This window comes from Sabethes cyaneus, chromosome 3, assembly GCF_943734655.1.
Source record: "Sabethes cyaneus chromosome 3, idSabCyanKW18_F2, whole genome shotgun sequence".
Taxonomy (NCBI): Eukaryota; Metazoa; Arthropoda; class Insecta; order Diptera; family Culicidae; genus Sabethes; species Sabethes cyaneus.
The window spans coordinates 226,150,218-226,168,584 of record NC_071355.1 but is presented as its reverse complement, the minus strand read 5'-3'; the positions used below and the strand labels follow the sequence as shown (position 1 = coordinate 226,168,584).

The window sequence follows — 18,367 nt, the reverse complement described above, 5'->3', positions numbered from 1 at the left end:
AAAACTTGAGAACTAATGGAACCAAATTTGGCATGTGGGGTTTTTGGAGGCATAAATTTATTTTATGATGATTTGAGACCCCTCACCCCTGTGGTAGGAGGATAAGAACTCTAAAACAGAAGTTTACGTGCCTGTTGCCATTCATGTCAAAAGAGAAGGACATTCGAATGGCACGCCATATTTGCGATGAACGTGTTTTGGCTTTAATGTTATTTGTAACCAATGGCACTTTAAAAGGCCACAGCGAATTAACGTAAGATTATTGAAACATGACAAGCTATGCATAATCATATTTAATACAATAAACAGTGGGATTGTCTTCATTAGTATTTCAACCTTTATGATGCACACAAGTGATTTTTAAAAGAAGTCTCTATGTCTCAATGGTTGCAGGCGTTGCACTTATGAGCCCCCGTCCACGTATTTTCAAAGTCACCATTACATTCAATGAAGAATTGAATCTGAATATTTCGCTCTTTTCTTTTAAACATTCACTTAAACAATGGCACTCACAGATTCTTATAAACATACGTATGCCAGAAATGCAGTTTACATTAGTCTTTGATTTAATGATCTGATATAGTCCTACGTCACCTTTTCGTACAACCCTTAGGGCTGTATACATTGTAGTTTTTTTCTCAGACCAACCTCGTGTTTTGACCTTGAAAAGCGGTTATTGTAGGAGATTATATAAATTTGATATCGTCCAATCTTACAAAGGAAGCTATCGTACTCCGATCAGCGACTCCCTACGTCAACTTCCGTTCGTAAAGATGACTTTTTACAGTTTAATATATGTAAATTTATTAAATTTGCACTCTTTTGAACCATGCATATTATGCAAAAAATAAAAACAATCATAATTATTGTACAGTTAGTAAAGGAAGAAAAATTCTGTGGGAACAAACCGATTGTAAGCAATTAAACGCGAAGTGATTGTATGATAGCAATAGTGATCGCCAAATGCTGTGACTCATTGCTTAATTATTTGTTCGATTGGCGATTGAAAATATGAATTACTGCGAAAAAATTTAATACTTTTGCAGAATGGAAAAGCTGACTCGTGACTCGTAGTGTAGTGTCTAGAACTAGGGATAGTTTAAATAGTTACTGCATTTAGTCGCAGATATCAGTTAACTTCAACAGTACTAGACTACTGACTCAATTCTCATAATGTCTACTGTCGAAGCATACTACGAAATCCGTGCTCCGATTAAACTTATATCGAAAATAATTGGCGTGGAAATTTGGAATGTAGAAAGAACTTTTTCTCCACCGTCGTATTTCCTTATGACTAACATGGTGTTGTATAATCTGTGCTCTTGCTATACCGTCAGGAAGTATTCCGATGATCCACTACAAGTGATGCAGATTGTCGTTGTTTTTGGTATCGCAACTCTATTGATTTTCAAATTCTTTCTGGCTATTGAGAAAAAGTCATCGTTGAGGATTTTGTTTGAAACAGCAGAGGAGAACGTTTACTGTGCTTTCGACAATGGAACTCCCACGGAAAGAGCTGCAATTGCAAAGACAACTCGTTATTTGAGTATTGGCTTTAAAATTTTGTCTGGATTGTACGTATCTTCGCTGTTTGTTTTTGTTATCTGGCCTGTATTTGTTTATTATACGAAAAATGAGTTGGTTCCGCTATTTTTCTACGAAATTCCATACGTTAATATAAATGAAAATTCCGGATACATACTGACGCTGTTGTTCCATGTTAATATTTATTTAACGGGAGTATTAGGAATGATTTTAGCAGACTACATATTTATTTTTGTTGCATTCCATTCAATGCTTTTAGTTGACTTATTAATATTGAATCTAAAACAATTAGATGATATGTTAAATTCCGAAAACCGTGAAGCAAACCTGGATGCAATAGCAAATCAATGGAAAACTTGTATGAAATATCATCGAATCACTACCGAGTGAGTCATATTACATTTACGCTGCAAGTGCTTTTTCCTTATATTTGAAAATTTTCAGATTTTTAAACAATATTGAAAATGTATTTGGACTCGCATGTTTAGTGCAAGTATTTTGCTGTGTCTTTACAATATGCGATTCAATGATAGTTTTAGTTTTGGTTAGTATGCATAGTATTGTGTGATGTATTACAAACGAGAAATCTGGGTTTCTTACATTTTCAGACGGACTGGTATGCGGCCTATTGTTTTTTACTTGTAATATTTGTCGAACTTTCTCTTTCTTTTATTTTGGGAAACTTAGTTGAGCTAAAGGTAGTCGAGAAAAACATTTAGTCCTTTATTCACAGTTATTTATTTTCTGATTTCAGATTGATGCACTTTATGAAACTGTAACCTCTCTATCGTGGTATTTATTGAGTTTGCCTCAGCAAAAAGAGTTCATATTTGTAATGGCTCGTCAGCAAAGGCCAATGATGTTAACTATTTTCGGATTTGCCCCATTGAATTTCGAAAGCTATATGACTGTATGGTTTTCAGAAAGTATTATTTGTTTAATTTCTGGACTTTTTTCTCTTTACAGGTATTGCGATCTTTGTATCAATTTTTTATCCTTGTATTGCAGTCTTTGGCATGAAAGAAAGTTTTTAAATATCTGTATGGCAGAGTGCGTATTTTCTAATAAATTTTAATATCGTGCTATAAACCATGAATCAGTTTAAAAAGCTAAAGAATTTATGGAAGAAAGTTGGATTTTAGGTTTTTTTTTCTAATTTTCGAACAACTTGTAATTTTTTTTCAGTGTATGTTTTTGTTTTGTTTAGAAATCAATTTCGTACAACGCATGATTAGACATAACTTTGGAGCAATTGATGGTTTTCGAGATACAGTTTTTCATACTTATGAAAATAAATACGTCCTTTTTCAAATGAGTCTTGAATCCAAATAGTACCAAATCTGTGGAAGGCGCATGTTTCCTCCTGTCAAATACGTACGTAAAATTGAATCCAAATCCGAAAGGTTCGTATTTTGTCATTTACCTATTTCACATAGAACTGTTCAATTACGTTCTTGTTTTGGCTCGTTTAAGGTTAGGGCTAGGGCTAGGGCTAGGGCTAGGGCTAGGGCTAGGGCTAGGGCTAGGGCTAGGGCTAGGGCTAGGGCTAGGGCTAGGGCTAGGGCTAGGGCTAGGGCTAGGGCTAGGGCTAGGGCTAGGGCTAGGGCTAGGGCTAGGGCTAGGGCTAGGGCTAGGGCTAGGGCTAGGGCTAGGGTATACTACAGTAGTATATTGGCATGAAGGAAACATCCTAAATAGGTAAAATATTGCTAGTGTGCGTATTCTCTTTTAAATTCCTGTATAGTGTAATCTAAAATCATTATTGTAACAACGTTAGTATGATTAAATATTAGTGTTTTCTATTTCAAAAGGTAACCTTTTTGTATAAAGAATTTTGAAAATAAATGCTCCATAACTCCATAACTTTAGGCCCAGCTCAGCTCAGTCCATTGGAATACGGAATGGGGAAAGACTTCTATTTTTCTAGGTCCACTTTCCTTGTCATTTATCCTGCGGTCATCACTGCTCTGTTTATTTTACTGTTGCTTATAGTGTCGCACCAGCCATTACATCCGAAAACCTAATAGTACATCGCTTTTCTTCTTCTTCACTCATGAAATCAGTGATTTTTTTCCAAAGGCTTAGGTGCCGCTCAACCGGACTGGAAATTAAATAGTAATTTTAATTTCACCCAGCGCATTGTCCACCTTGAAACGGTTTTTAATTCAATTATGCTACATGTATTGCACTGCAGCGGTATGAAAGCGAAGTACATTCACAAACGGTGCTCAGTATAGTTTCGGTTGTGACTTCAGCATGGACGAGCGCACCTGTGCTATCGGCAAAGGTGGAACTCCCGCCAAAGCAGATCCGATATCAAACGTGGCCGGCAGCGCCAGCAGTGCTCGACAAAAAGTGAAAACTACGCCGGGCGTGCCTAGACAAAGTGATTCCGAGGATAGTGATTTGGAAAATCCTGCCAAAAGCCGTGAAGTAGACCGATACATAAGACTGCGGGAGGAGCACGTGGAAGCGGTAGTGATTCTCAAGAAGGAAAGCGTACAGGATAGCTTCGACAAGCCGGACAACGAGGAAAGCCTTGTAAAGAATAATGGAAAATTGACTTTTAATTTGACGCCGGAGCAGCTCGGGAATGTGACAGGTTGTGGTGCAGTCAGCGATGTGAAAAAAATCAATCCGCCCGGCAGTGCCTTCTCGGAGGACAAGAGCATAACGAGAAAATCTAGCTTGCGAAGAAATTCGCTTCATTGCAATCAAATCGAGTTGGAGAAGCTGTATACGATGGAACCGCCGAAGCCAATTCCACAGATAGCAGGACTGTTTGACGTGCCGAAAAAAATCCTCATGCCACTGTCCAGTGGAGAGCAGAATTCCGTTGATGTCAGTAGTATTCAGGACAAAAAACTCTCGTTAAAATTTGATGAAATTCTGTAGGTTTTTTTTTGGTGCTAACTTTTTACACCTTTTACCAACCAATAACGTTGATTCGTTTGTTTTTCTTTCTCGTCGTAACAGCACCGTTTACGACGAATTTCCGACAGATTTTCTTCCGGCCAAGTATTTGTGTGGCATTTGCAGAAAACTTTGCAACGAACCCCGGGTGTTGGACTGTTTGCATTCCTTCTGCAAGCGCTGTCTGATCGAGCTGGAGGCAAGCACCCACAACGGGAGCAATCTGTTTTGGCGCCGAATGAACGAAAGTTGCAACTTCGAGTTGGACTCGGAGGCAACGGGATGTTCGTGTATGGCATGTTGAAGTCTAGTTGTTGATTTTTTTTGCTTTGGTTGAAAATTCACATGAAACCGCAATTCGGAATAATTGAACGGTCAGTTCGCTACTTTGAATCGTGCCGCTACTTTGAATAGATATTTTTTGAATGAAGTTGAAAAAGATCTGCTGTATGAAAATAATCACTTCTAAAATTTCCAAGGTTAATCTATTTTGCTAACGTTAATTTTTATCTGAACAATTTAAATTAAAAAAACTGGTTTAATGGAACGTTCGTAACCAATCAAAGTCCTCTAAAATTATAATAAAACAGTGTTATAATAAACATTTTTACACTAAGTAATCAGTCCATTTTCTGTAAATAATGGTTGAAAGGCTTTTGTCTTTTACTTTTATCTTTTTGGCTCTTTCTAAAAAAAGAAGGTTAAATCAGGTTGAAATTTAGCGCACTTTGAAAATTTTTTTCCATGAGATTTGCGGTTTTTAATATTAGGGAATAGAGAGATCTTAATGAGTAATGACCAAACTGTAATAGGTATACAATTTTGCTGGAGACAGCATGTTGATCCGACAAGCCAATGTTTGAGATATTACAGATTTTTTTTGAAAAATAATACGCGATTCAAAATAGCGAAATGTTATCCTGTGATAACCCAAGCAACAATTTGGGTTTTATTCCACATACATTACGATTCCAGTGACCCAAATTGGTCACGAAAACTGTAATAAGTATCTATCAGAACTCAAAGTGTTACTCGGAAACATATCAGGCTAAAACATGAATAAGTATGTAAATTTTCATCCAAGGTGAAAATTTAAAAATTTGATAGTTTTGCATTATTTGCCTCGTAATGACTGCGTGCTATCTGATATTGCTAGCCTTTTAGCTAATATTTTTTTATTAAGCTAGACCTATAGGATGAAATATATTTCGATTTGTATCCTGTTAAATTTTTTAAATTCTAATAGTGTAATAAACGCGCTAAACAGGTGTCATTTTACAATACATAATAATCCGGTTCCATTCAAAATGGCGGATGGTGAAAAACCGCTAGAATAAGGATTTATTCGGTAACTGAAAAACAAAATCAAGTGCCATTTTGATATTCTGGATGGCGATGAATGACGTTATTTTGAAATTCAAGATGGCTGGTGGCTTATTATATTGCTTTAAAATCCCTACAATGTAGAATTTGTGCTAATTGGGACAGTTGTTGGACCTCTACAGTTGACATAATCATGATGGTTTATTATCTTGAACAAAAGGCATTATTATTTAATGATAGTGAAGAGTTAATTTAATTTATGACAGATAAATATTTTGGCTACGACTTTACGGTTTCATCAGCGTCATATGCGAAATACGTATCTGCCGTGAATAAAGTTAATACCTTGTGGTATATAATTGTGAAAAAGTTTTCTTTTATTAAACATCAATTTTTGACTTGCTAAAGTCTCCAAGTTTTTTTTTAAGAATTGTGCATTTTTTAAATTTTGCGATTCAAAATACTAAACCACTGTCCATAGTTTTGAATTTCAAAATGGAGTCAAACAGGGATGGTTCGATCACTTTGACTCAATTTTGATTCATTTGACAGTACCGTCTCAGCTGAGCAAAATTTGACAAAGTTATATATGGAACATTTGAAGAACTAGATTTTATCTACAATTTTGCTGAAAGAAGTTTTGTTATATCTTTTGTAGTTACGCCGTCATAATGCTAGTACTTCATTAGTAACTAAGTGAACGTTCATTTAGTTATTAATGAGGTACTAGCATTGTAGCACCGTATCTACAAAAGATACAGAAAAACTTTATTCAGCAAAATTGTAGGTAAGACCTGGTTCTAAAAATGTCCCATACAAAACATTATCAAATTTTGCTAAGCTTAGACGGTAATGTCAAATGAATCAAAATTGAGTCAAGATGATCGAACCATCCTTGGAGTCAAATATCGATTTCTAACTTCTAACAACCACCCCGTTCTTAAAAATTCCATATCGTAGAGTTTTTACAAAGTATTGAATATCAATCCTCCATCTGAGTTTCCAAAATGGTGACTGACATTGATTTTTGACCTATAATAACAATCTTCATCAAAAAAGACCATATTGCAGTTTTGTAAAATGTAAAATGTTTAACCATCATTCGCCATCTTGGGTTTCAAAATTTTGTCAAACTTCAACTTATGATTCCAAACACCATCCTCCTCTCAGGAAAATTCAATTTTTCTTCTTCTTCTTTTTTAGCAACTTTAGCAGGATATCTCGTGCTGTATTGAGAACTCATCTGCAATCCGCTCGGTCCTGGTCCGTGACTCGTGGCCAATTCGTTGATTCGTTTCGACGTTCTCATGTGAATTTCGATCTGGTTGAGCCTGTTGGAGAACAGATTTTACCGCAATGTCTGTTGCCGATTGAGAACAGATTTTACCTCAATGTCGTATTATTATCGGTAACAGATTCTCACTTAAAGTGCAGGTTCATCGCCGTCAATAGTCCCTGTCCGTGGAGAGGCAAATTTCTCCTGATCCTCTCCTCCTGAAATACTGGTTATTGGTTTTCTGTTTTAACGCTTTGATTTTAAGCCCAATATTTCTAGTCTTCGCTTTTTTCCTAGTGTAGATAGCCGCAGCCGACGTGAAATTTCTAATTAGAAATAAGTGATAACGTCGAAGTCATCCGCAAAGCTTAGGAACCGTAACCCTCGGAGCAATTGGAAGGATCGCAACAGTGTTCTCCATGCGCATGTAGCACATCTCTCGTTTCAGGATAGCTTAGATTAGCCGCATCATTTTATCTGGATATCCGTACTAGTCCACTGTAGGCCACAGCTATTCACGATCGACTGCATCATACGTTGCCTTGAAATCGACTAAAAGATGAGGCGCGAGCATGTACTCCCGATATTTCCGTAGAATTTGTCGGAGTATGACAATCGGCCATAAAGTCCGCCTGGTACTGTCCTACGAATGTTTTTGCTTTTGAAAATATACAATTTTACGTGATCTGGGAGAGCGCCTTCCAGGTGGCGTTGATCATCATTAAAGCTCCATTAATTACTAGATGATCGCCAGTTTTCTTCCATCCATTACTTCGACGGTTTATCTTCTTGCAAAGCCAGATATTATCCAATGAAATGCTGTTACCGGAAGTTGGTCACTACCTGAGGCCTTATTATGCGTTATCAAATTTCTCTGTGCAGCCTTTACGAGATTGTTTTGATTCTCCATGATCTCTATCCTCCCTCTGGCGCTTTGAGGAGGAGAAACAAGGTCGCGGTCAACTGATTCAGCACTTGGCCAAATTTTCCCTTGTTGGAATGTCTTGTTTTTCCAGGCTCTTTTCTACTGTCCGTCTCTTGCTGGAATCTACTATCAATACTCTCGAGTTTTTCGACGCAGGACTACGTCTTACGGCAAGGTTCGGGATAGGCTGTCATTCCAAAAAATAAAAAAAATACGAGCGTTACGAAAATATGAATGATTTTGAACGCTAATAGCTCTGCCAATTATGAATGGATTTTTATGGTTTAGATACCGATCGACTTATAATAACTGTAGCACTTATGTGCTTTCTATTATAACTTTCTTTATCAATCACTAATTAGTAAAAATTAACGAAAAGTTTCAAGGTCAACTAACGTCAAACATTTTCTTCGTGATCGCCTTGCTTCACAGGCAGGGACGAAAGTTAAATACACCATCTGTTTACCGTGATTTCGATTAATTTATTTTTAGAAAACTAAAGTGACCAAGCCCCCTCGTCCCAACAGGTCGAAGATTGTTTACGACGTCCAGACTTATACTAATTTGATATCTGTGCTTGGGAAGCACGCCAGAAAAAGTGATAAAGTTCTCTCGCAAGTAAAGTCCTAAAGCAAGATTAAAATACTCCCTATAACTTTCACATGCCCTCGGCAAGGTACCAAATTATATACCTCGCTTCCCCACCGGCCTGGACTTATATCTCTGAAGACGATTTTGATGACCCTAGTGATGTCCGAAATTTTCAATTATTCGATTACTGATTAATCGGTTAGCGTTGTATGCACTAATCGATTAATTCAGTATTCGTGCTAGTAGTATTCGACTTTAAATATTCGAATATTTCGTTTAAAAATTCGATTAATCGGACGATTGTGAACGATTATTGGGGATTATTCGCATTTTTTTATCCTCTTTGTACTATTCGATTAAGGAATTACTCGTGCCGGCAGTAATCGATTCCTCGATTAATCGATTACTCGATTAATTGAGCGATTACCGGACTTCACTTGTTGCTTCCAGCGGCGTGTAGAAAACTTTTTTATCGTCGTCGGGTCTAACTTCGTGTGGACAGTGCATGTTTATGATGGTGTATTATAAGAAACGTCCTTTTATCCTCAACAGACACTTCCTCTCGTTGATCGCCTGCCAGTCCACCACGCCACCATTACAAAGTATTTTGGCCATCATTACAAAGCCCGCTGCCAGCTCGTTGGAAGCTTCTCCGCTCTGGTGAAATTTGGCCTTGCTGTCTTGTATGTTCTACAGCTTCTCGCCTTTGCAGCAGATCAATTGCAGTGCCACGATAAAGAATCGATATTAAGCGATCTGTCGTTCTAAATACCAAGCATCCAGGTCCTTATTTCGTCGCTTTTATCTAAGCCGAGTGTTCTGAGTTGAATTTTCTTGATTTTACGGTGTCACTTGTTTAGGTAGACTGCCTTACATCTTAGCTTTAGTGCCCAGACAACACGTTTCTTAATCCAGTCATCTGATTCGGATCAGACATTGACATGAGCCGCTCTTAACCTGGAGCGCAGATGATCTCTAGATTAAGGGAACGCCGTCAGGAGCAACCCATGACATGGAAATCTACGCTCAAGGCTGACAAGGCTATTTCTAATAATAATCAGGATTTGCAATTATGCCTCTTCTTTGTCGGCATACGACCTTAGTTTTTATCAGGTTTGGTTAGCCGATGTCTACTGAGGTTGCGCGTACGACGAGAGGTAGAGATAGGAGTTGCTGGATAAGGTACGTGAGGCACCGACGGTACTCATTGTCCATCCGTTAACCAACCATGCCGAATGTTCTGAGTCTTTTTTTTGGTTGTTCGTAATCACTGTATCTAAGTAAGTTGTTTTACTAGAGTCACGCTACTGAGTCTCATAACGGAATTGCCATCTTAGCTTCAGCGTTCGAAACTACTCGTACTACACTGAGTTAGTCGCCCGCTCCAGGTCAGACGTTGTTGTTAACCGCTTCTAACACGTAATGCAGAAGTTTACTACTTCAACTTTGAAACTTTGACTTTTCGCCTTGCAGTAAAATCGCCGTAAAGAGCCTCTCTTGACACGTGAAACAGAGTGACATACGCTCATAGCTGGCAAGGCTATCCTTCGTGCCAATAGCAGTGCTTAGAAATCTCATATTCAATTATTATGCAATACGCCTGAATTAATGCAATATACTGCGCATTATTTGCTGTTTCTAATACAGGTGAAATGACCTCAGCATTGCCAACCTGAATCGAGCGAATCACTTGCGTTCAGGTTTGTGTAGTTCACTACATTAATTCATTCTCGATAACAGTGAATGAAATCAAATGCGAAGCAATTATTCATTTTGAACTGCCAACAATGGCAAATGAAATTACAATAAACGTAAACATTGCTCCAAAGTTTTAACTAATTTCCTTCTACCAGATTTTGGTTAATTTTAAAAAGCCAGTTAAAAAACAGTTAAAAAAACTAAACTTTGAGAGCAAGAAAATTGCTGACAGGTTAGTCGAGCAATCACTCAGCACAGCATTTCATGAATGAATTGTTTTGAAGTATAGAAAACTGAGAAAGACAAATACTGTCAGCAGTTCAGTAGTCATGTCTGTGGGCTGACAGATAAATAAATACTACCAGGGGTAAAACTGTATGCGCTGAACATACGCTGTACGCTGCATGAACATATTCGCTTTCATGCAGAGCTGACAATTTTTTCGTGCACTGGCCAATGGGTTTCCAGAAAGATTGTTGTTTTTCAAAGGCTTGACCCGACAGACTTCACAGGCGGCTACTATTAGAGTACAGGACAGCTACGGGGCTAGTGCAACAATCCTACTGACTCTTTCTAGCAGCACCGCCAATTTGCCTCTAAATGATTTAGATATTAAATTCTGGTGGTAGGGTATGTTGCTGCTTCGTCGTAATTGCCTATTCCCGTCCTACCTAACACAAATTATTAAAAATATCAGCAATTTTTATGACACACAATGCAAAATTAGTTATTTCCTAATATTTTAGTTTGTTGACTATCATACGCGATCAATCAAAGTGAGCTGAGTTCTATTTAAATGCTTTTTTTCATTAAAGAATTCCTAGCAGCCCAATTTCCTAGGTTTTTTCGTGCGACGAAGAAGAAAATGTCGACTAATCGTTTCAATTTCCGTCAATGATCAGAAAATGAAAATAACTCACGCAACGCATTGTCGTTATTTTGCAGCCGAGACTTGCATAACCAACAGAAATGTTGCAGAATAACATCTGTCATGCCGTCCTACATAAATACATACGCGCTAGCTTCGTAAACATTATTGTGCTTTTAGTTCGAACGATGAAAAATTTTGATGGACGGATTTTAAAACGGTACGACGAATTTTAGAAATAAAGTCAGTTGCGTAATTTCAATAAAATGCTTTACTAATCGCTTTTTAGTGAATTCAAAGTGCACAGATCGGAAGGTAAATGTGTTTGAGTCAAATCAGCGCAAGAACTTTTGTTGTATTCATTAAATCCACCTAAGAAATGATGGAATATAGAGTGGCTTTCCTTACTACTACGGGAATTAGAAATAAATCCTATATATAGTTGATTTTTTCAATTAATCAACAGCCGGTAATCACACATGGTATAAGTTGACAACCAGTGTTTGGTCCTATTATAATGAAACTTTACTATTCAGAAGTATTAGACGACAGATTTAGATTGAGATCCTGTTTGTGCCGCGTTGAGTTAACGAAGTTACCTTTTGAAATAATATTTATAGGTAGTCTTTTTCATAGCGCAAATAACCAACAAGAGTACGCTACAGAACCTAAATCAGATCACGACCGTCAGTTGATAGATATCCATATGAAATGGAATCACTTAGCGGGTACTGTCGAGGTATTAAAGTTGTACCAGGCTAGCAGCCTGGCACGATTGCCGTGGCACACATGTTGCCACCAAGCGACGGTGTCTACGCTTGTTCGACATTCGCAGATTTATGACTCGGCATGTAAGACACGTGCTTCCCCCCGACTAACGACGATTTTCATTGGCTTCCCATAGTGGCACTGTTCCTCGTTGCATGTGGTTGCATTGCAGGATCTCCACCTGCCAACGAACGGGGTACGAGTTCTGAATTGCAATTCACTTACCACAAATAGTAACTCACTACGGTTTCGCAATTTACCACTACCGCACTAATGCTGTTGATTTATTTTTTTAGTTTTTGCTTTGTTCTGAACTTGGTATTCCTTTCGTTTGCTTGTGAATAAAGTTTGATAAATGGTGCAGCATCTCGTAGAACTGTTTCTTGGTGCACTGTTTCTATTACCGAATTGATTGCTTCCGTGGCTTACTTACCTTGCTTCTGTATTGTTAGCTAGCGACGAGAAAGGACAACATGAAAAGCTTCCGAGCAAGTCAGCAACTAAGGTCCAGGAGCCGCCCCCATGTCCCGCTAATAGTGTAACTAATTTTGAAACGTTCAACGCAGAGTCGCGTTTCGATCAGATCAGAGCATCATTCCAGAGTTTTAAGGAAAAAAATTGTTTGAAGTCGCCATCGAAAGAGAAGGTTAGTAGCTTCAAAATATACAGGTAATTAGATCGATTTATGCTTTAATCATGATTTAATTACCTTTAGATTATTCATTCAAACAGTTGTTAATATGCATTTTCAGATCAGAGCCAAGGCGACAAAGGTGTTGTACAGTAATCAGGAAAAACACATCCAATGTCCAACTTGTGGATTGGCTACGGAAATTCCTCTCGGTGGTGTGCACCGTCTTCCACCGCATTTTGTAATGGCACGTAAAATCGAGGATATGGTTTCGGCTTGTGGAAATCCTCCGCCGAACATTCTTTGCGAACTGTGCTCCAGCGAAGTGTCGGTAAGCGTCGTCGGTGTCCTTCCCATTAGATTGTAATTTTTCCGTTCAAAGTTTGTCAGAAGATGAGAGATTGAAATGATCTCGTTTTTTCCCCCTTTTGCAATTGCAACCTTTCACTCGTCATCATTATGCAGGCGACATCATCCTGCACGACGTGTTCACTAAAACTGTGCAGCTTTTGCCGAGAGGCTCACGAGAGGCAGCGCAACACGTCCGCTCACATCGTCCGCTCGGTTGGGGAGCTGTTGAAAAAATCCCGTCGCCCTGATCCGGAGACACGCTCCATTAAGTGCCCCATGCATCCGGAGCATCAATTAAAATTATTCTGCACCACTTGCCACCAAGTGATATGCAACGAATGCACGGTGCACGTTCACTGGGATCACAAGCACACGTCGGCATCGAAAGCGTGCAAAATCTACAGCCGATTTGTGAGGAATGCCATCGAGCAGACCAAACCACTGGAGGACTACGCCATGCAGGCCATCGGTCGGCTTAACGATTTGTCGGTACGGATCAGTGGCAGGTGCGAAGCCGTACAGCGAGATGTCGAGGCGTTCGTTGACGAGTATATCGAAGCACTGGAAGAGCACCGGAAAACGTTGCTGAAGCAAATCGACGACGTCCGGGAGGCCAAGATGGAGATGATTATTGCTCAACAGAGCGATTTGGGTAAGACACATTTTTTTTCTGGTCTGCTGCCAAAGTGAACCGTTCAACCGTTCCCTTGGTTGCTGCAGTTCGGTCGAACGGTCGTCGAGGGGTTTATTTCGTTCGAATTACCCAGCTTTGCACGCTGAACCGAACTGCGTCGGTGCACCTTTGCGTGTTTGAGTGTGGGTGTGGGTGTGAAAGTGAAAAAAGAAAGGTATCCTTCTTGTTTAATTTTATTGACAGAGGTTTACAATCTGTAAATAATCCCTAGTAAGTTGTTTACCTTTTTAACTAGAACCTATTTTCAATCATATTTATTGACGAGGAATTTTGTGTAAATATTGTGTGAATTTCTAGTCTACTGACTGAACAAATCGCTGATAAGGAGACCAATTTTCAAACTTACGAACTATACCGCAGTAATGCTTAAATGATTATTCATAATTGTTTTATAAATTGGGACAAGCAATATCATTATTTCTTTTCTGTTTTGCTTGTCTTTGACTCTGTCGTGGTCCAACGCAAATAATTTTTTTTATTAAAGGTGGTGGAACGTTTGGTGAGGAAGAATGGTAGACTGGAGTTCAATTACTGAGTGGAACTCTAACCCACACTCTTTCGGTTTGCGCCCAAGTGTTTTGCCAATTAAACTATCAGTACACGACCTATATTGGATAATTCCACCAATGAGAAGATTCATTGTGGTAGGAGCTTGGCAATCGGTGACGAGCGTCGATCAGCACGCTGGTGTCTTTTACTATAGAGTAATTCCAGCTCAAAACGCTGAAATACAGGCCATTTTTGACTCGAATATTTTTGATTGCAACGGAATTTTTCTGAACCAAGAACAATATATTCTTATAAAATGCAACAAACAAAAGCTAAGCATGAAAAACTAATTTTTGAAGAACTTTCAAAGAAAATGCACTATAGTTCTGTACTCGGTAGAGATAGAAATTTTACTTCTTCTACAAAGTTGCTTTTTATTACATGTTTCTCAGCTTTGGCGAAGAAACTATGTCAATATATCCTAACACAAAAAAGTTATTTTTTATTATTTATTTTAATTATTGTAAGCGATGACTTTTGACACTTTTAGATTATGAGGGGTATTCGTATGAACAAAAGTTCTGAAGACCCTACATGCTAACACGAAAGCAAAAGACGCTAGCAAACAAGTTCCACTTTTCACCCTTTTGGACCACTGTGCGATGGATTGACTAAGCGGGGAGTATTAGCATACCAATCTTTTTGTTAACTTTAATGCTTCAAGCTGTTATCACTAAAAGTCACTGTCATTAAGCTAAAACGTCTGTGTGTAAAATTAAAAATTGAGGTGTTGGAACTAATTTTTATCACCAAGCAGCCTTGCTAAGCAGCCCTAAATTATACTGGCTTGTCCCAAATTATCACAATTCTAAGCCTATAACCATGGCTTCAAATGACGCAAGCGCTCACATTTCTTCTATAAAATTATATGTAAAAATGGCGTGTTTGACTTTTAGAAATGCTGTAATCAGTGCTCAAAGTAACGAGGTGGAGACCCCATTCAGTAGAAGCGAGGCGGTAGTTCGGTTCAGCAGCTGGAAAAATGCAAGTTTTTTGAAAACAATTTTTAATTTATAATATTTCTTATTGGCAACACAGTAAATTGTGCAAATTGTGTTTGTAACGCGAAAATTCGGAATACGTTATCCTGCGTGCGGTCGTTCAGGATCATTAGCCTACTGATTTTTTAAAATATTGTTTGTTATTAGGATTTTTCAAATTTTCCATTTATTCCGGACAAATTTCCTCAAAAAAACTATTTGCAGTTTATGTTTTACTCAACCGTTGTTTAGTTTTTTATATTTTTTTCTCTTAAGAAAGGCATAATTTGTGCTCATTTCATATCAGATTTTCGTCATTTTTTAACACCAGGCAACAAATACAAATTAACATAATAACCAAATTTTTGTTTCTTCCCGAAATTTTGAAAAACATTGGATTCTGAATCTCGCTAGATTTAACAAAGAAAATTTTCAATCTTCTTTTTGTTCCGGCCAGAGCAACGTTCCCGAAATGCCCGTGCGGCCGTCGAGTTCGCGGAGGAAATCATCAGCGAGGGCAACGAAATTGAAAATCTGGTGTTCGTGAGCATTTTGCTAAATCGGCTGGAGTACTGTCTGAAATCGAATCGTGCGCTTGACTTCAAAGTTACGGACACGTTGGAGTTTTTGCCGGATGAGCTGGCACCGTGCTTCAAGCTGCAGAGCCCGATTGTCCTCTACGGTGTGGTAACGACCCAGAAAGCGGACCCGAGAAAGTGTACGCTGGAGAATTGCGCCGAACTGGCCTGCCTCAAAGTACACAAAAAGGTGGAACTATCGCTTGTCACCAAGGATTACGAGGGTAAAACGATGAATCACGGCGGGCTTATGATACAAACGGATCTCCGCTATAGGGACGAGGAAACGAGGGTCGTCTCACTTCATGTCGTCGATAATAGAAACGGAACGTACCGGCTGTCGTTCCTGCCGGAGCGTGCAGGTGTTATGAATTTGATGATATCCGTTGATGGGAAAGTTATTGGGGTAAGAGTGCCGCTCGCTGCTATGTACAGTGGTGTTGGTTGTTTATAACGTTTCCTATGTGTTCAGCAGGACTGCCCATATGTGCTGCGAATTCATAACTTACGGCCACACTCTGGTGTGTATCATTGCTGTTCGTTCTGCTCGAGTAATGGATCGAAGGTTAGCACCTGTGCATGCGGCAGTATTATGCCTGGCGGCTACCGAGGTTGCGGACACGGTCATGAGGGACACCCCGGTCAGCGGCACTGGTCCTGCTGTGCCAATCTTACAGAATATTCCGACTGTGTGTCTCCAGGAAAAAACTGGCGGTAAAAAGGATTGAATAATGTTGATTATGCTACTTTGAGTAATGAATAAATTCACACGATATGATACGCACTGTGTGTTTCAAAGAATGCCTGTATTTAGACTTGAGTGTTGAATAATTCACAGAGTTCCACCGATATTGTTTGTGCAATTTCTTTGTCATTGACTAATTAGACTAATAGTTTGTACGAGCTCGTTGAATACTGAATACACATTAGAGATTCTACCCATTCATGCTAGATAAAAATGTATGCTTCACTGAATATCTTTCATACAATTATGCTGCATCTCGAAGACTTTCAATGAGAAAAATAACAGCTGAAAGAAAATTAACAGCTCAGGTTAGGAGAGAAGAGACCATGTTATAATGGTTCAGAAGGGTAAAAAAGCAGAAGTACTACGTACTATTATTAGTCGAACTTTAAGGAAAACTACATTTCTTCGAGTGTTCTGATTTTCCTCTGAATAATTTGACGAACGTACATTTTCTAAAAGCTTTCTTCTTACCCAATCTGTCCCGTTTTGCGATCCCTGTGAAGACAATGCAAACAGAAACGGGTAAAACCTACTCAATTCACTTAGCTCTATAATATTCAAGCAGTGCACACGAGCGCACAACTTGCAATCGAATTAAGGCCTTCACTATAATGCTGCCGATGAACGGGCACGGCAAGCAGCTGTAGTTCGGATCCCCAAGGGTGGAAAACATAGGTGCTGACAGGCCGTACTCCGGAATGTTAACATAACAATACAATAAATTATACAGAGATTGTCCCCTTCCGGCGGGAATTTCGTCCTGGCACTGCACTGCACTAGCCGGCCGGTAATGGATTGTGTTTGTTAATTCAGAGAAATCAATTTTGCTGTTAGTCCGGTTTGGTTTTCAGGATTCGGTCTTGTTTATGTTTCAGTTTATCTACGCATGCAGAATAAAATGCCAGTCAAAATTTGCGCTTCCGGTCCGGTGTCTTAATCTTTTTGCTGTTCTGTTTTGCTAAGAAAATGTTTTGTTTTAGATGTTTACAGTTTTGACATGTTGTTTGGATATCTTGTTAGAGAAAGTGGTAAGATAGGCATTCAATATAGTTAAAACAACTTAATGTCTCTCAATAATAACTGAGTTGTTTGTTGAACTAGTTTCAACTGGACACGAATTTAGTTGACCATCAGTAGATTTAAAATGATTCGTTCTCATTTGATCGAAAAAATCGAAGTAGAACCAAAAAAATTTTTACTCGTAAAGTGTGTTCCATTTGGAATTTGGCCGCACAACATTTGTTATTGCTTTATGACGAAATAAAGTACAAAATTTGTGAAAATAAATTATACCTATTAGGTTTTTTTTATGAAAAAATTTGAAAATTTCTTTTTTAATTCTATTCCCCATATTTAAGGGAGGTAATTGTTATAAGCTAACATAAGGAATATCCATGGGAAACCCCCTTTCACTATTTTTATGCCATTTTTGATATCAAACATAAAAAAATAATAACATTAAAAAATGGACTAATTTCGAATGACGTTGAAAAAAACTACAAACTCAAAGCATCTAATTTTTCTTAGATCCTACTTTTATTTAGCCCTCTACAAAAGTGCTTCGATGCCTTCTCGGGCAGCCTTTGCCGATGAAAAGATAGACGTCGGCACGCTCTTCAGGTCTTTCGACGCCTAGGCGATTAGCTGCTATTTATTTTTTACCACAAAATTATTGGAGTAGATCTGCCGTTTGAGGATCGCCCAAACATTTTCTGTCGATCGTGCAACCAGTGGGAGAGTTGGCGGTATTCGGTTTAGCTTATCTTAAGCCTGGTCGGGTCAAAAGACCACATCCCCCTTTGCGTGATACTCCTTGAAGAAAGCGGTAACTTCCGGCAGGGACTACATACTGTACATCTCCCCACTCACCGCCTCGAAGGAAAGAACAGCGGCTTGGACTTTTCCTTCTCGCTGAACGTCAGCCAAAGA

The 18,367-nt window shown here is 38.7% G+C and overlaps 1 protein-coding gene across 1 annotated transcript; it reads left to right on the top strand.

The window, feature by feature from the left end:
• Positions 1-3,801: 3,801 nt before the first annotated feature.
• LOC128740806 (tripartite motif-containing protein 45) lies at positions 3,802-16,408 on the top strand. The gene is made up of 7 exons (XM_053836372.1): positions 3,802-4,436; positions 4,522-4,757; positions 12,360-12,553; positions 12,585-12,869; positions 13,004-13,541; positions 15,570-16,096; positions 16,166-16,408. The coding sequence occupies exons 1-7, from the start codon at positions 3,802-3,804 to the stop codon at positions 16,406-16,408; spliced, it is 2,658 nt and encodes an 885-aa protein (XP_053692347.1).
• The last annotated feature ends 1,959 nt before the right edge of the window (positions 16,409-18,367 follow it).

Coding starts and splice junctions, on each gene's coding strand:
- LOC128740806 (XM_053836372.1), top strand. CDS start 3,802: ATGGACGAGCGCACCTGTGCTATCGGCAAAGGTGGAACTCCCGCCAAA. Junction 13,542..15,569: donor TGCTCAACAGAGCGATTTGG/GTAAGACACATT, acceptor TGTTCCGGCCAG/AGCAACGTTCCCGAAATGCC. Junction 16,097..16,165: donor TTGATGGGAAAGTTATTGGG/GTAAGAGTGCCG, acceptor TGTGTTCAGCAG/GACTGCCCATATGTGCTGCG.